This window comes from Hyla sarda, chromosome 4 (genome assembly GCF_029499605.1).
Source record: "Hyla sarda isolate aHylSar1 chromosome 4, aHylSar1.hap1, whole genome shotgun sequence".
Lineage (NCBI taxonomy): Eukaryota > Metazoa > Chordata > Amphibia > Anura > Hylidae > Hyla > Hyla sarda.
Window position 1 is genome coordinate 14,074,359 of NC_079192.1, and position 14,231 is coordinate 14,088,589.

At 46.1% G+C, this 14,231-nt stretch overlaps 2 protein-coding genes across 2 annotated transcripts; both read right to left on the reverse strand.

The window, feature by feature from the left end:
- Positions 1 to 266: 266 nt before the first annotated feature.
- Positions 267 to 5,432, reverse strand: LOC130367264 (zona pellucida sperm-binding protein 3-like). The gene is made up of 8 exons (XM_056569669.1): positions 4,944 to 5,432; positions 4,405 to 4,517; positions 3,319 to 3,422; positions 3,069 to 3,246; positions 2,882 to 3,002; positions 951 to 1,042; positions 708 to 841; positions 267 to 511 (listed from the first exon to the last, which is right to left on the reverse strand). Exons 1-8 carry the CDS (start codon positions 5,430 to 5,432, stop codon positions 267 to 269), a joined length of 1,476 nt encoding a protein of 491 aa, XP_056425644.1.
- Positions 5,433 to 9,279: 3,847 nt separating this feature from the next.
- Positions 9,280 to 13,073, reverse strand: LOC130367265 (zona pellucida sperm-binding protein 3-like). Its single transcript, XM_056569670.1, has 8 exons — positions 12,461 to 13,073; positions 12,010 to 12,128; positions 10,725 to 10,828; positions 10,476 to 10,653; positions 10,289 to 10,409; positions 9,975 to 10,066; positions 9,760 to 9,893; positions 9,280 to 9,524 (listed from the first exon to the last, which is right to left on the reverse strand). Exons 1-8 carry the CDS (start codon positions 13,019 to 13,021, stop codon positions 9,280 to 9,282), a joined length of 1,554 nt encoding a protein of 517 aa, XP_056425645.1. The 5' UTR covers positions 13,022 to 13,073.
- Between the last annotated feature and the right edge of the window lie 1,158 nt (positions 13,074 to 14,231).

Consider the following 14,231-nt stretch of genomic DNA (forward strand, 5'->3'; position numbering starts at 1 on the left):
TCCACACTGGATTGCTGAACATTATTACGGCATGCGCCAACAGATCCCGGATTTTTTTCTTCTATTTCTAACCTTGTATCGGAGTATTTATTGCCCTGAGCTTGGCCTGTGGACTGTGTATAGGCTAATGGTGCCCTGGCGTCAAAGTGTTAATTTCACGTCATTCAACCCGTAGACACCACAAATAACCTTCCAAACAAGGAATAGTTCAGGTAATTTTTCAAAGACTCGTTAAAGACAGTGATTTATCGAAATGTGTTTTATTTCTACACAGATTCTTTAGCAGATAATCTTCTCAGAAGACATTTCACAGCCACAGTAAGAGCCACGGCAACAACCACTGAAGTGACAGATCCCACGGCCACCAGCACCCACAGCTGTAGAGGTCCATGTCCTGCACTCATCCTGGAAGCTTGGGCGGTTCCTGCTCGGGACATCTGGTTAGGCTCAGCTCCGGTCACTAGAAGAAGAGGACCCAGTGTGGCCAGGACATGTTCCTCCAGTTGAGAACCTGTCAGAAGAAGCAGTGTCAGGTTGTAGACCATTATTTACAGATACTACATTATGCTCCCATCAAGACATACTGAGAAATGAACACCTGGGAGGACAGATCTAAAAAACAAATGTTAGAAAACATGTCTTATCGAGTGTACAGTCCAATGCATAGAGGATTCTCCAAGACATTAGTGTAAGAAACGGTCACTCACCAACATCTCTCTTCCAAGGTCTTCTTTGCCTCCCAAGGGATGATCCCCATGCTGATCTCTGGCCCCCAGCAGTAGCACAGGTCCTGGTGGTGCAGCACTGACAGATCCCACTTGGTCCTTCCACAGGTGACCAACTAGAAGACATTGAGATCCCCATTGCATCATCCAACACCATTGTTATACACCATCTAAGGTCATGTTATCATTTGACCTGGATACTCACCCAGTTGTCTAGGATCTTACCTGCTGGATGCCTTGTTGTAGGAGCAGGCCTTGTTCACTGGGTCAGGGGTCTGGTTGATGGCAGCAGCTCTCAGGGAACAGGTGATATAGATCTAGAACAGCCAAAAAGTAGCAGTGTTAAAGAACCCACACATTTCTAGAAACTTGTTTTGCAAAGATGTTTGTATTATGGATCTTGTGAAACAGTACCATCCCTCATAAAGGCAACCGAGTATGAGCACTTTTTTGAAGCTTTTATAGACAATAGGAGTTAAAGGGGTACACTGCCCCTAGACATCTTATCACCTAGCCAAAGGATAGGGATAAGATGTCTGATTGCAGGGGTCCCACCACTGGGGACTAGGGATCGACCGATTATCGGTATGGCCGGTAATCACAATTTTGGGCATTATCGGTAATTACCTTGCCGATAAGCCTATAATGCCCCCCCACCGTAGCGCTGGGTGGTATACCGGTATGGATTTTTGTCCATACCGCTATATCGGTCGGGCCCCTCCCCCACCCTCCGAGTCAATAAAAAAATTAAATAAACTTACCCGTAATGGGGGTGGTCCGGGCCATCCATCCATCCTTCCTGTGGTGTCCGGCGCCATTCCGGTCGGAGGGTGCACCGGTCCGGGCTGTCCTTCTCCAGGGGTCCTCTTCTCCACTCCGGGCAGGCTCCGGCCTAGTACGCTGCATAGACGACGCAACGCCGTGACGTCAGGTGCGTCGCTGCGCACGGGCATCACTGCACAGCGGCGTCTATGCAGCGCTACTAGGCCGGAGCCTGCCCGGAGTGGAGAAGAGGACCCCCGGAGAAGAAGAAGGACAGCCCAGACCGGTTCACCCTCCACCCGGAATGGCGCCGGACACTACAGGAAGGATGGCTGGCCCGGACCACCCTGACAGGTAGGGGAGAGAAGCGGGTGGTGGTGGCCTATGGCACCGCAAAAGCCACTGCAGTGCATTGATTTAAAGCGCCCGCTTTAAATCAAGGCTCTGCAGCAGTGTCGAGGGGGATAAATAGCCGATAACTTATACCGATATTCCGGTATAAGTTATCGGCTATTGGCCCTAACCTCCACCGATTATTGGTATCGGCCCTAAAAAAAACAATATCGGTTGATCCCTACTGGGGACCCCTGTAATTTCCCTGCTGCACCCGATGTAAGTTTAGAGTGTCTGGTGCAGCGTCAAAGGCTCGTGACTAGTGTTGAGCGACATAGGCCATATTCGAATTTGCGATATTTCACGAATATTTGTCATATATTCGCTAAAATTGCATATTCGTGTTTATTTTAGCATATGCGAAAATTAGCATAAACGAAAATTTCCATATGCGAAAATTCATACGCCAGTCTCAGTAGTATTAGAGCCTTCTTTACACCACACAAGCTGGAAGCAGAGGGGGATGATCACTGTGATGTGTACTGTGAATGAAGAAAAAAAACGAATATTCGTAGTTGCGAATATATAGTGCGATATTCGCGAATATGCGATATTCGTGAATAAAATTTGAATTGCGAATATTCGTGACATCATGCCCATAGACTTGCATTAAGGGGGCGTGACGTCACAAGCCCCCTACATTCCCAGTCATCGGTCACAGAGCGAAGTTCGGCCCGTGCACTGAATGTCTGGGGTGCCACAGCCGATATTGCAGGGGTCACCAGCAGTGGGATACGATGTCTAGGGGTGGAGTACCCCTTAAAGGCCATGTTCACACAGCAGAATTTCTTCACTTAAAATAATCCCAACCAGAAACTCATTAAAATCAATGAGGCTTTGATTGCACAAGGATTCCTAACATGTTGGATCTGCCAGTGTAATATGGTTTTTCCATGGCAAAGGAAGAAATTCAGTAAGAAAATTCTGTAGTGTGAACCCAGCCTAAAAGGCAAATAAACTGACAAGGACTTTATGTTATAGGAACTGTAGAGAACACTAACCAGAGAGACAGCATTGTTGGTGAACCTGAAGGCATCCACCATGAAGCGAAGCTTGTCTGCTTGGGGTCTTGGAGAAACAAAGACTGAAGAGGAATCTTCTTCCGTCCCATCCACCAAGCACCTGTAGAACAGATTAGTTGTAGACAATAGACTGAAAACCTGTACAGTATTGATGGTAGTAACTCACCCATAGTTAGAGATGATCTCATAGCGAGGAGTGGAGGCCACATCTGGGGTAATGGTGGCCACACAACTGTCCACAAACAGGATCATTGGGGCATGGTTCTGGGTCTCCAGAGAGGCTTCTATGTAGAACATGTCACCAAGCTGGAAGACCAGGGATTGACTGGGAGCGCTCCAGTCCGCTGTAGAGAAGATACTGGAGTATTAGTATAAGCCAAGAGACTTTGAACCACTCTAGATGAGGAAAACTTTACCAGTCATGAGACGCAAGGAGAAGGCCAGCCGCTCTTCTGAGGTCACCGTGGTGCTGAATGGAATCCATGTTGGCTTGATGGCGTTACTGCTCACATTACCATGTCTAGACAAGAAAGACTTAAGGAGATACAATAGAAGAGCGAGAACTGAACAGAGAGAGGGGGGGGGGGGGGGGGGGGGAGATGGTTGGATGCATTCAAGGTCATACACGAGTCTTCTAATTGAAGTATGAATGCTCAGCCAACCAGACTTCTAGTAGATAATCTTTTCATACCCTTCCTAAGTACAATAAAAACTATGATTAAGAAGACACTTACTAAAGATAGGGTATTACCATTTAGTGCCAAGAATGGGATACATACTGTGGTGAACTGCAGTGGGCTTCATTCATTTCAGTGGGCTGAACCTAGTCAGCTATGTACAAGTTGCATTCTGCTGGTGTATTAATGGGGTACTCGGTGGAATATTATTATTTTTTTATTAACTGATGCCAGAGAGTTAAACAGATTTGTAAATGACTTATATTAAAGAATCATTACGCTTCCAGTACTTTTTTGCAACTGTATGCCACAGAGGAAATTATTTTCATGAATTAATTTTTTGCCATGTACAGTGCTCTCTGCTGACACCTCTGTTCGCAAGAGGAACTGTCAAGAGCAGCATAGGTTTGCCGTGGGGATTTTCTCCTGCTCCTGACAGTTCCTGATATGGGCATCAGGTGTCAGAAGAGAGCACTGTGGACAAGACAAAAAAGAAATTCAAGAAAAGAATTTCCTCTGTAGCATACAGCTGCTAAAAAGTACTGGAAGCGTAATTTCGTAAGGGAGAGTTTGCGGTTTATGGCAGTTATTGCAGTTTTGAGCCAAAGCCAGAAATGGAGCCAACGGGAGTTAGAAACAGCTTCTACTCAGTGGATCCACTTCCAGTCCCAAAGCTATTTTAATTTTATTTTAAGAGAACTGCACATGAAACCAACCCTTTAAGAGTGTTGGGGGAGAGGAGGAGGAAGAGTTTTGCCCTCTCCCCCACAGAGTCATCCTACTGCTACAAGGCACTCTTATAAAGCACCCACTGTACAGACTCACCTTGGATAGAGGCACTGGATGGGAACAAAGGCAGAGTTGAACCTTATGATCGGCAAATTGCTGGTGGGGGAGTAACGGATATTAGAGCTGTAGATCAGCCAGTCTAGAGTCATCTAAGAAAAAAAGATAAATCCTTTCAACCACGGAGATGAAAGACCTTCCATAGGACTACTCCTTTAACGTATCCCCGGCAGCCTGCTGGAAGGGGGTATGTTGATCACAGCACGAAGCAGTGGGCGACACACCCACTCAATACAGCACTACAGTTCTGCCATAGAGTTGCATTGAGGGGGTGCGTCAGTCGCTGATTTGTGCGGTGGTCAACATGCCCCCTTCCCACGGGCTGCCAGGGCCCCGTACAGAACATTGCAGGGGACCCCAGTGGTCAGACACCCCCCCGATCAGAAACTCATCCCCTCTGCTTAGAATAGGGGAGAAGTTTTTCAGGAAAGGATTACTCCTTTAAGTCCCATCATACACTACAGACCTGCACACCATTAGAGAATAGAAGAAATCTGTCTTCCAACAAAATCACTCACCGCTAACCCGTTCCCGCAGTCTTGAAGACCATATTGAAAGACCACAACAGTATCTGTAGTCTGAGCTCCAGGGGGGCAGGAACCCAAGGACAGGTCTGAGGGCTTCACCAGCTTCCCATTCCCATAGAAGTCTCTCTTCACAGTCACCACCATGCTGTCCTCATTACACTGCACACTGATAGGGGAGGAGGAGGATTGTGGTGGAAGCTGTCGGGACTGGTAGTCTGCGCCAAGACTCCTGGAGCCCCATCCGTACACAGACTGAACACCTCTTGGAGACCCAAACCCAGAGACTGTCTGAGACCAAGGGTTTGATCTAGAAGAACCTAATCCAGAGGCAGATTGTCCAAGTCTTCTAGGAGATCCCCATTCAGGCTGGTTACTTCTCCAAGTGTTGGACTGGCGCCTGTGTCTACCCAAGGCGCTGCTAAAGCCTGATCCATAGAGCAGAACCACTAAGAGACAACTCCACCTGATCCACAGCTCCATCCTGACTACAGGACAAGTCACATGAGGAGAGGGTGGAGGGAGCTGAGCTTTATACCCTCCCCCATCACACCAACACCGCCCCACCTGATGCCTTATTACACTCAGCTGGACCTTCACTGTTACTTCTGATCATGATTTAGCCATTAGTTCTGGTATGCAGAGAGAATTATTCAAGCAAATGCATTCTGGGTAATAGCCTGACTTTTACCTTTGGTGGGGTTGTGAGGGTTAAAAAATAGAACAACATGGCTGCTGATTGCGGCCAAACTGCATAAAAAAAGCGCCACGGCAATGCTGAGACTATTAGACCCAATGATCATCTGTCTGATCACATGACTTCCCCTTCATGAGTCATATGGCTACGCCCCTTTGATAAATGTTATTCTTCTTCTTCCAAGTGTATAAAAATGGCGCCAACCATGATCGAAGCCTTTTATAAATATTGCGGCCATCACTTATGGTTTTCTGAACCATTTCCATTTGATTTAAGTAATGCAGTCTCATTATACTCCCATAATATTATATTACATATCAAGCTATGAAAATGGAGTACATGGCGAGCACCACACTTTTTGTCACGGAAAAAGATTGGAACATGCGCAAAATTAATATTTGTCATGCACTAATTTTTTTGGGCAATTATATTTGCACATTCATGCTGACTTTAAAGTGAAACTATCCTTTGGGCAAAGTATGGCATGTAAGAATTTTTTTGATGGGTCAAGGTCTGGGTGCTGGGAGCCCCACTGATTACTAAAATGGGGGCCATAAGTAATTGGGTGAGTGTGGTGTTGATTCCCTTCTGCCTTGAATACCTGAGCAAGTGTAAGGGAAAATTCACACTATGTTCTTGCCCCCATTAGGCGGCATCCTGACGAAAATGGGATGCTGACGATATACTGTTAACAGGATTAGTGGACATGTGCACTTTTTTTAAGCGGACTCATGACGGGGGTTGTTGCGCTTTTAAAATAGCGAATACAGCCATAGAAATCATCAGGGTCCGCTGCTCCTGTTAAAGGGGTATTCTGGCTTTATACTTCTTATCCCCAATCCAAAGCATAGGGGATACAATGGATGATTGCAGGGGATCCCCGCATTCTCGGCATTCTGTGCTGGGCGCTGCCTCTGAGACGGGTATGTGACATCACACCATGACCCCTCCATTCGTGTCTACAGCAGTCACGCCCCCTCCCATAGATATGAATGGAGGGGACGTGGAGTGACTGCCGTAGACACGTCACTAGGGGGCGTGGTCATGACATCACTTCCCTGTCTCGGAGGCAGAGCTCCCGGCACAGAATGACAGTGGCTGCACCGAGATCACGGGGGTCCCCAGTGATCATACATCCTTTGAATAGGGGATAAGATGTATATACCCCTTTAATAGAACATGTCTGTATCCTGTTTTCTGCAAGATGTCAACAGATATGACTAATGGGGGCAGGAACGTATTGTGAACCTACGTTAAGGCTAGGTTACACTGTGTTATGGCTTCCCTCAGACGTATCTTTCTGCATCCTGCCGAAAATGGCAGCCACTGTATACTGTAACGGAGAACAATGGATGCATTTTATTTCTATGGCCCGAACGGAGTCACCATTTAGACCATATGCGCCATTTTCAGCGGACTGGACAATGCAGGCGACCACCCTTTTAAATATGCTGAAAATTGGGCATATGGCCCAAATGGTGACTGTTTGGGAAATTGAAATGAATGATATCCATGACATTGGCCCTCCGTTACAGTATATGTTGGCATGCTATTTTCGGCAGGATGCCAATGGATACCCTAATGCAGTATGGACCGAGCCTTATACAGATTTACTGAAAGTCGATGAGGAAGATTTATCCAAACCTGTGCTTGGGAAAAGTTGACCAGATGCCCATAGCAACCAGATTGCTAAAAAGGCCTCTGAAAGACGGGATTTGATGGGTTGCTATGGGCGACTGGTCATCTTTTCCTCTACACAGGTTTTAGTAAATCTCCTCCTATAAGACCATATGCAAGTCTACAGTTTGTTTGGCTTCTGTTCGATAAAGCTAAAGGCTTCTGTTCACTCATACTGGGGAAGATTTATCAAAACCCGTCCAGAGGAAATGTTGCCCATAGCAACCAGATTGTGTCATTTTTAACAAGGCCTCTGCAAAATGAAAGCAGCGATCTGACTGGTTGTTATGGGCAACCTTTCCTTTGCACAGGTTTTGATAAATCCCCCACTGAGCCTGGTGTGTACGGGGTCACTATCCCATCTCACCTAGGCCTCCACCATAACAATAGACCTGCCATTACATCACATGCCTTCCCGCGGCAGATTTTTGTTTGATGTCTTTGTTTAGTGTTGCCAAGTACCCACAACAGGTCATGTTTCAGGATTTCTTTAGTCTTGGGGTTTTGGCCAGTGCAACCAGTCTTCGCTTTATGGGATATTCTCAAACCATGAGCTGTTTGGGGGGGGGGGGGTACTCGCAGAACACTTGGGAAATCCTGACCTAGTCTGAAAGCAGAACAAGTGAACCTGAAGTTCCAGATTAGTGTACACTGGTAAAAAGTCTCACAGCCAAGTTTTTTCCAGCCATTGGGGCAGTGATTTGTTGCCATTACAATGTAATTAGTGTCCCACCAAACCCCTACCCCCCTCCCACCAAAAAAAAAAAAAAAAAGTGGAAAGTCATGCAACGCTCCTACCCAATGAAATTTGACTATGCGCCATCACCAAGTGTGGCTTGCCAGTGTGTCAATTTTTGAAATGGCAGACCGAGGAGAGACACTAAATTCCTACCCATTGCAGATGGCAAAACCAGAAGTATTCTGAACTAGAGCACTTTGCTCCAATACGTTGCAACATTTTGATTTGTAGCAAAAGTGCCTGCGCCAAAATTTAGAGGGAAAACTTTTTTTTTTATATAAATTTCCCTCTATTAACCCTGCATGGTACTCAGTTCTCCACTGCCTCAGATAGATCAGACTTCAGCCAACCAGTATGAAGACTTTGATAAGTGTCCCCCACAGTGTGTAGTTGCACTGCTGTTATACACAGGCTCTGATGGTGTACATGAAAACGTATTTAATAGTGCAGGACATGAGATGGGGCGAACACATTTTTGAAGTGTCACTACAGACCATCACTTTGTACGATTCCTTCTCTGCGACTTTTTCACCCATGCAACTTGTCCGCAGTTTTGTCATCCAGGTCTTGTGTAGGTTTTGTGTAATTGAGAGCATTGCGGCAAATCTGAAACTTGAGTTGCACTTCATAAATCTCCACTGTCAAGTGAAAGCAAAAGTGTGTACCCAAGTCTATGCAAAAATCACTATAGCAAGACATTGTACACTTTGTGCCAGTGACATGAAATTGCACCAAGATTGATAGAGAAATTTATAAATAAAAATTACACACACCTTGATAAATGTCCCCTTTGACACTACCACAGACTGTTCAAGTCTCAATCCTATAAAAGACTCACTAACCCCCTTAAGGAAATCTAATGGCATGGTAATGTCCCATGGCAACCAGATTGTGAAGATTGCTTTTCAATCTTCACAATCTGGTTGCCATGGGACACTGCCCTACTCTTCCTCTACACAAGTTTTGATAACTTTCCCCTATGGAGTTTCTCACTCTTCCTCCTTTTTTCTAAGCCATAACGCTTTAAATATTCCACTTACAGAACAATATGAGGGCTTTTTTTGCACCACCAATTATACTTTGTAATGACTAATTTTAAAACCAAATATATAGAAATAAAGAGATTTCAATAGCTCTCCACCATAGTCCCAGATGTTTCTACAACACCAAGTATCACCCAAATGAAAGACCAGAATTTATCAAAAGGCATTTTATTTCTACACAGATTCTTTAGCAGAAGATCTTCTCAGAAGACATTTCACAGCCACAGTAAGAGCCACGGCAACAACCACTGAAGTGACAGATCCCACGGCCACCAGCACCCACAGCTGTAGAGGTCCATGTCCCGCACTCATCCTGGAAGCTTGGGCGGTTCCTGCTCGGGACATCTGGTTAGGCTCAGCTCCGGTCACTAGAAGAAGAGGACCCAGTGTGGCCAGGCCATGTTCCTCCACATGAGAACCTGACAGAAGAAGAAGTGTTAGAATATTTACAGCAACACCAACTAAGACAAAAAATTAGTTAACATATACAAGGGCTTATGCCAAGCAATACATGCTGAGTTTTAGTTTAACACATTTAGAGCCACAAGTGGGAGGACCTAGGCTTGAACAAATGAGAAAACCAACTTTATCTAATGTACCATCTAACCCATATGAAGATTCTCCAAGACAGTAGTGCAAGATATGGTCACTCACCAACATCTCTCTTCCAAGGTCTTCTTTGCCTCCCAAGGGATGAGCCCCATGCTGATCTCTGGCCCCCAGCAGTAGCACAGGTCCCGGTGGTGCAGCACTGACAGATCCCACTTGGTCCTTCCACAGGTGACCAACTAGAAGACATTGAGATCACCATCGTTATCAGATACACCTAATTTGATCCTGGATACTCACCAAGTTGTCTAGGATCTTACCTGTTGGATGCCTTGTTGTAGGAGCAGGCCTTGTTCCCTGGGTCAGGGGTCTGGTTGATGGCAGCAGCTCTCAGGGAACAGGTGATATAGATCTAGAACCACCAAGACTAGTCATTATCTAGAGCCCACACTATCTTACTATAAGCTCTTGTTGTGCAGAAGTTGTACTACAGGTCTGGTAAAACAGATTCATCATCTGATCCTAACCAAGTACAGGCACTTTTGGTTAGATGTTGGACAATAGGTGTTTGACGTCAGCCTAAATAGAAACTATGTAGAGAGCATTAAAGTACAGATCATAAGATGCACCTTACCAGAGAGGCAGCATTGTTGGTGAACCTGAAGGCATCCACCATGAAGCGAAGCTTGTCTGCTTGGGGTCTTGGAGAAACAAAGACTGAAGAGGAATCTTCTTCCGTCCCATCCACCAAGCACCTGTAGAACAGATTAGTTGTAGACAATAGACTGAAGACCTGTACAGTATTGATGGTAGTAACTCACCCATGGTTAGAGATGATCTCATAGCGAGGAGTGGAGGCCACATCTGGGGTAATGGTGGCCACACAACTGTCCACAAACAGGATCATTGGGGCATGGTTCTGGGTCTCCAGAGAGGCTTCTATGTAGAACATGTCACCAAGCTGGAAGACCAGGGATGGACTGGGAGCGCTCCAGTCCGCTGAAAAGATACTGGAGTATTAGTATAAACCAAGAGACTTTGAGCCACTCTAGAAGAGGAAAAAACTTTACCAGTCATGAGACGCAAAGAGAAGGCCAGCCGCTCTTCTAAGGTCACCGTGGTGCTGAATGGAATCCATGTTGGCTTGATGGCGTTACTGCTCACATTACCGTGTCTAGACAAGAAACACTCTTAATGAGTTCATTCAGTGCATTACTGATACTTGTCACAAGTAGTGTTGCTCACGAATATTCGCAATACGAATTTTATTCGCGAATATCGCATATTTGCGAATATAGCGCTATATATTCGTAATTATGAATATTTTTTATTTTTGTATTTTTTTTTTCACAGTACACATCACAGTGATCACCCCTCTCTGCTTCCAGGTTGTGTGGTGTAAAGAAGGCTCTAATACTACTGTGTGAGACTGGTGTGCTAATTTTCGCATATGCAAATTTTTGCTTATGTTAATTTTGCATATGCTAATTTTCGCATATGTTATTTTCGCATATGCAACTTTTCGCATATGCGAAAATAAAACGAGAATATGCGAATATATGACGAATATTCGTCCATATATTCGCAAATTCGAATATGGCCTATGCCGCTCAACACTAGTCACAAGTAATAGATGTTCTGGAATTTGCTTCCAGCCAATGATTGTGGTGATGCTATACACTAGATTGGCATGTCAGGGTTGGATGTCTGCTATGTTATCAGGATTGGAAAAGTACAGCGCCACACCTGTCTTCATGTTGCGTGGGGTATTGCAGCTTGGTTCTACTAGAGTAAATAAAGCCAAGTTGTAATACCATATACAGACTGAGGACAAGATTGGCGCTGTTTTTTGAAAGCAGCAATAGAATAAAACCTCGATAGGAAAGAACCAGTCACTGTTTTGCACTTCCCAAACCCATGCAATATTGAAGGTGGAGCGACTTTGGTCTTGAAACACTGATTTACTCAAAAGTGCTTTTCACAGCTAATTTTCCAGAACCCTGCACCAGTTTCATGCTGCCCCCAGTTCAGGCAGTAAAAGACATTCCTTTAGAGGAGTACTCTGCTGCTCAGCGTTTGGAACAAACTATTCCGAGCGCTGGAGCCGGCATCGGGAGCTCGTGATGTCACACCCTTCCCCCTCAATGCAAGGAGGCGTGACGGCCATCACACCCCCTCCCATAGACTTGCATTGAGAGGGTAGGGTGTGATGTCATGAGGGGGCAGGGCTATGCCGTCACAAGCTCCAAACACTGAGCAGCGGAGTACCCCTTTAAGCTTCTGAGAAATTTCCTACAAAACCACCCAACATTTATGGACACTCCACTACTAGGTGGTTTGGTAGTGGAGACTCACCTTGGGTAGAAGCACTGAATGGGAACCACAGCAGAGTTGGACCTGATGATGGGCACATTGCTGGAGGTGGTGGGGGTGTAGCGTAGGGCGGAGTTGTAGATCAGCAAGTCTGGAGTCATCTTGGAGAGAAGACAAGATTAGGTATCTGGGTCACACTTGGACTAACAACTAAATGTGATATGAAGACCCCCGTAGATATGACCTTCCTGGTATCTGGAACAGAACCTTAAACTGAGTGTGACCAGCTAGAACTTCATATCATGTACATAAAAGTAGGTGTAGAGAGGCCACATCTCCAAGTTTCAATATTTTCACCCACTAAAACAAAACCGTTCCGCGAGTCAATAGCAAATACCTGATATAAGAGAACTTTAGAGTACTTGGACTTGTCATGTCCAGTCATATGCACCATACTGGAGAGAACATCTCATGTTCTTCAGTGATCACTCACCTCTAAGATGTTCCCACAGTCTTGAAGGTCATTTTGGAAAACCACAACAGGATCTGTAGTCTGAGCTCCAGGGGGGCAGGAACCCAAGGACAGGTCTGAGGGCTTCACCAGCTTCCCATTCCCATAGAAGTCTCTCTTCACAGTCACCACCATGCTGTCCTCATTACACTGCACACTGATAGGGGAGGAGGAGGATTGTGGTGGAAGCTGTCGGGACTGGTAGTCTCCTCTACCAAACCCAGGGCCCCATCCAGACACCGGCAGAAAACCTCTCGCAGACCCAACACCAGAGACTGAACCAGTCTGAGACCAAGGGTTTGATCTAGAAGAACCTAATCCAGAGGCAGATTGTCCAAGTCTTCTAGGAGATCCCCATTCAGGCTGGTTACTTCTCCAAGTGTTGGACTGGCGCCGGTGTCTACCCAAGGCACTGCTAAAGCCTGATCCATAGAGCAGAACCACTAAGAGACAACTCCACCTGATCCACAGCTCCATCCTGACTACAGGACAAGTCACATGAGGAGAGGGTGGAGGGAGCTGAGCTTTATACCCCTCCCCCATCACACCAACACCGCCCCACCTGATGCCTTATTACACTCAGCTGGACCTTCACCATTACTTCTCATCTAGTAATGAGGAGGAGTCACACTAGGATTTGTGGGGGAGATTTTTTTTTAAAACCTGTGCTGAGAAAGAGCGGTGCAGTTGCCCATAGCAACCAATCAGACTGCCTCATTTTCCAGAGGCCCTTTTTAAAAATGAAAGACACAATCTGATTGGTTGCTATGGGCAACTGCACCAATCTTCCTCTACTCAGGTTTTGATAAATCTCCCCCTGTTTCCATTTCTTTTGTAAGGGTACGATCACATTGGACTCAAAAACTGCTTTTAAAATAGCGGATACGGCCAGAAAAATCATTGGGTCCGCTGCTCCCGTTTGCAGTATACACTGGCATCCCAATTTCTGTGGGATGCCGACAGATACAACTAATGGGGGCAGGAATGTAGTATGGACCTACCCTTAAAGGGGTACTCCGCCCCTACACATCTTATCCCCTATCCAAAGGATAGGGGATAAGATATCTGATCGCCGGGGTCCCGCCACTGGGACCCTGTGATCTCGGCTGCAGCATCCCAGACATCCGGTGCACCGAGCAAACTTTGCTTTGTGCCGGTAAGGGATTGAGATTTTAAAGCCAAGTTAACGTAAAAGTTACGGCGGCATGTGGTAACCCATGGTAACGGCTTGTTTAAAAACACTGCGCTAGCGGATTTTATTGAATTTTTATATGGTTTCACCAACTAAAATAGACGAGTGTTCACACCTGAGATTATCACATAATGGGGGAATTTATTATTATTGTTGCAGGGGAACGATTTTTGTCCACCTTTACCGTATTTTTCACTATATACGACGCACTTTTTCTTCCCCAGAACTGGGGGGGGGGGGGGGGTTGAAAATTTGTTGCGTCTTATACGGCGAATACACACCTATAGCGGGCAGAACCCGCGGCTAATACAGGACATCATCAATCGCGATGCCCTGTATTAACCCCTCAGACGACGCGACAAAATGTGACTGCCGCATCTGAAGTGAAAGTGACACTAACCGGCTGCTCAGTCGGGCTGTTCGGGACCGCCGCAGTGAAATTACACCGGTGTCTGCTCCGTGCCGGGATCCCCTGCATGGCCGGCGTTCTCCTTCGACGTCATCCCGTCGTCGCGCACGCCGTCCCATCATCCAATAGGAGCAGCGTGCGTAGCGACGTGA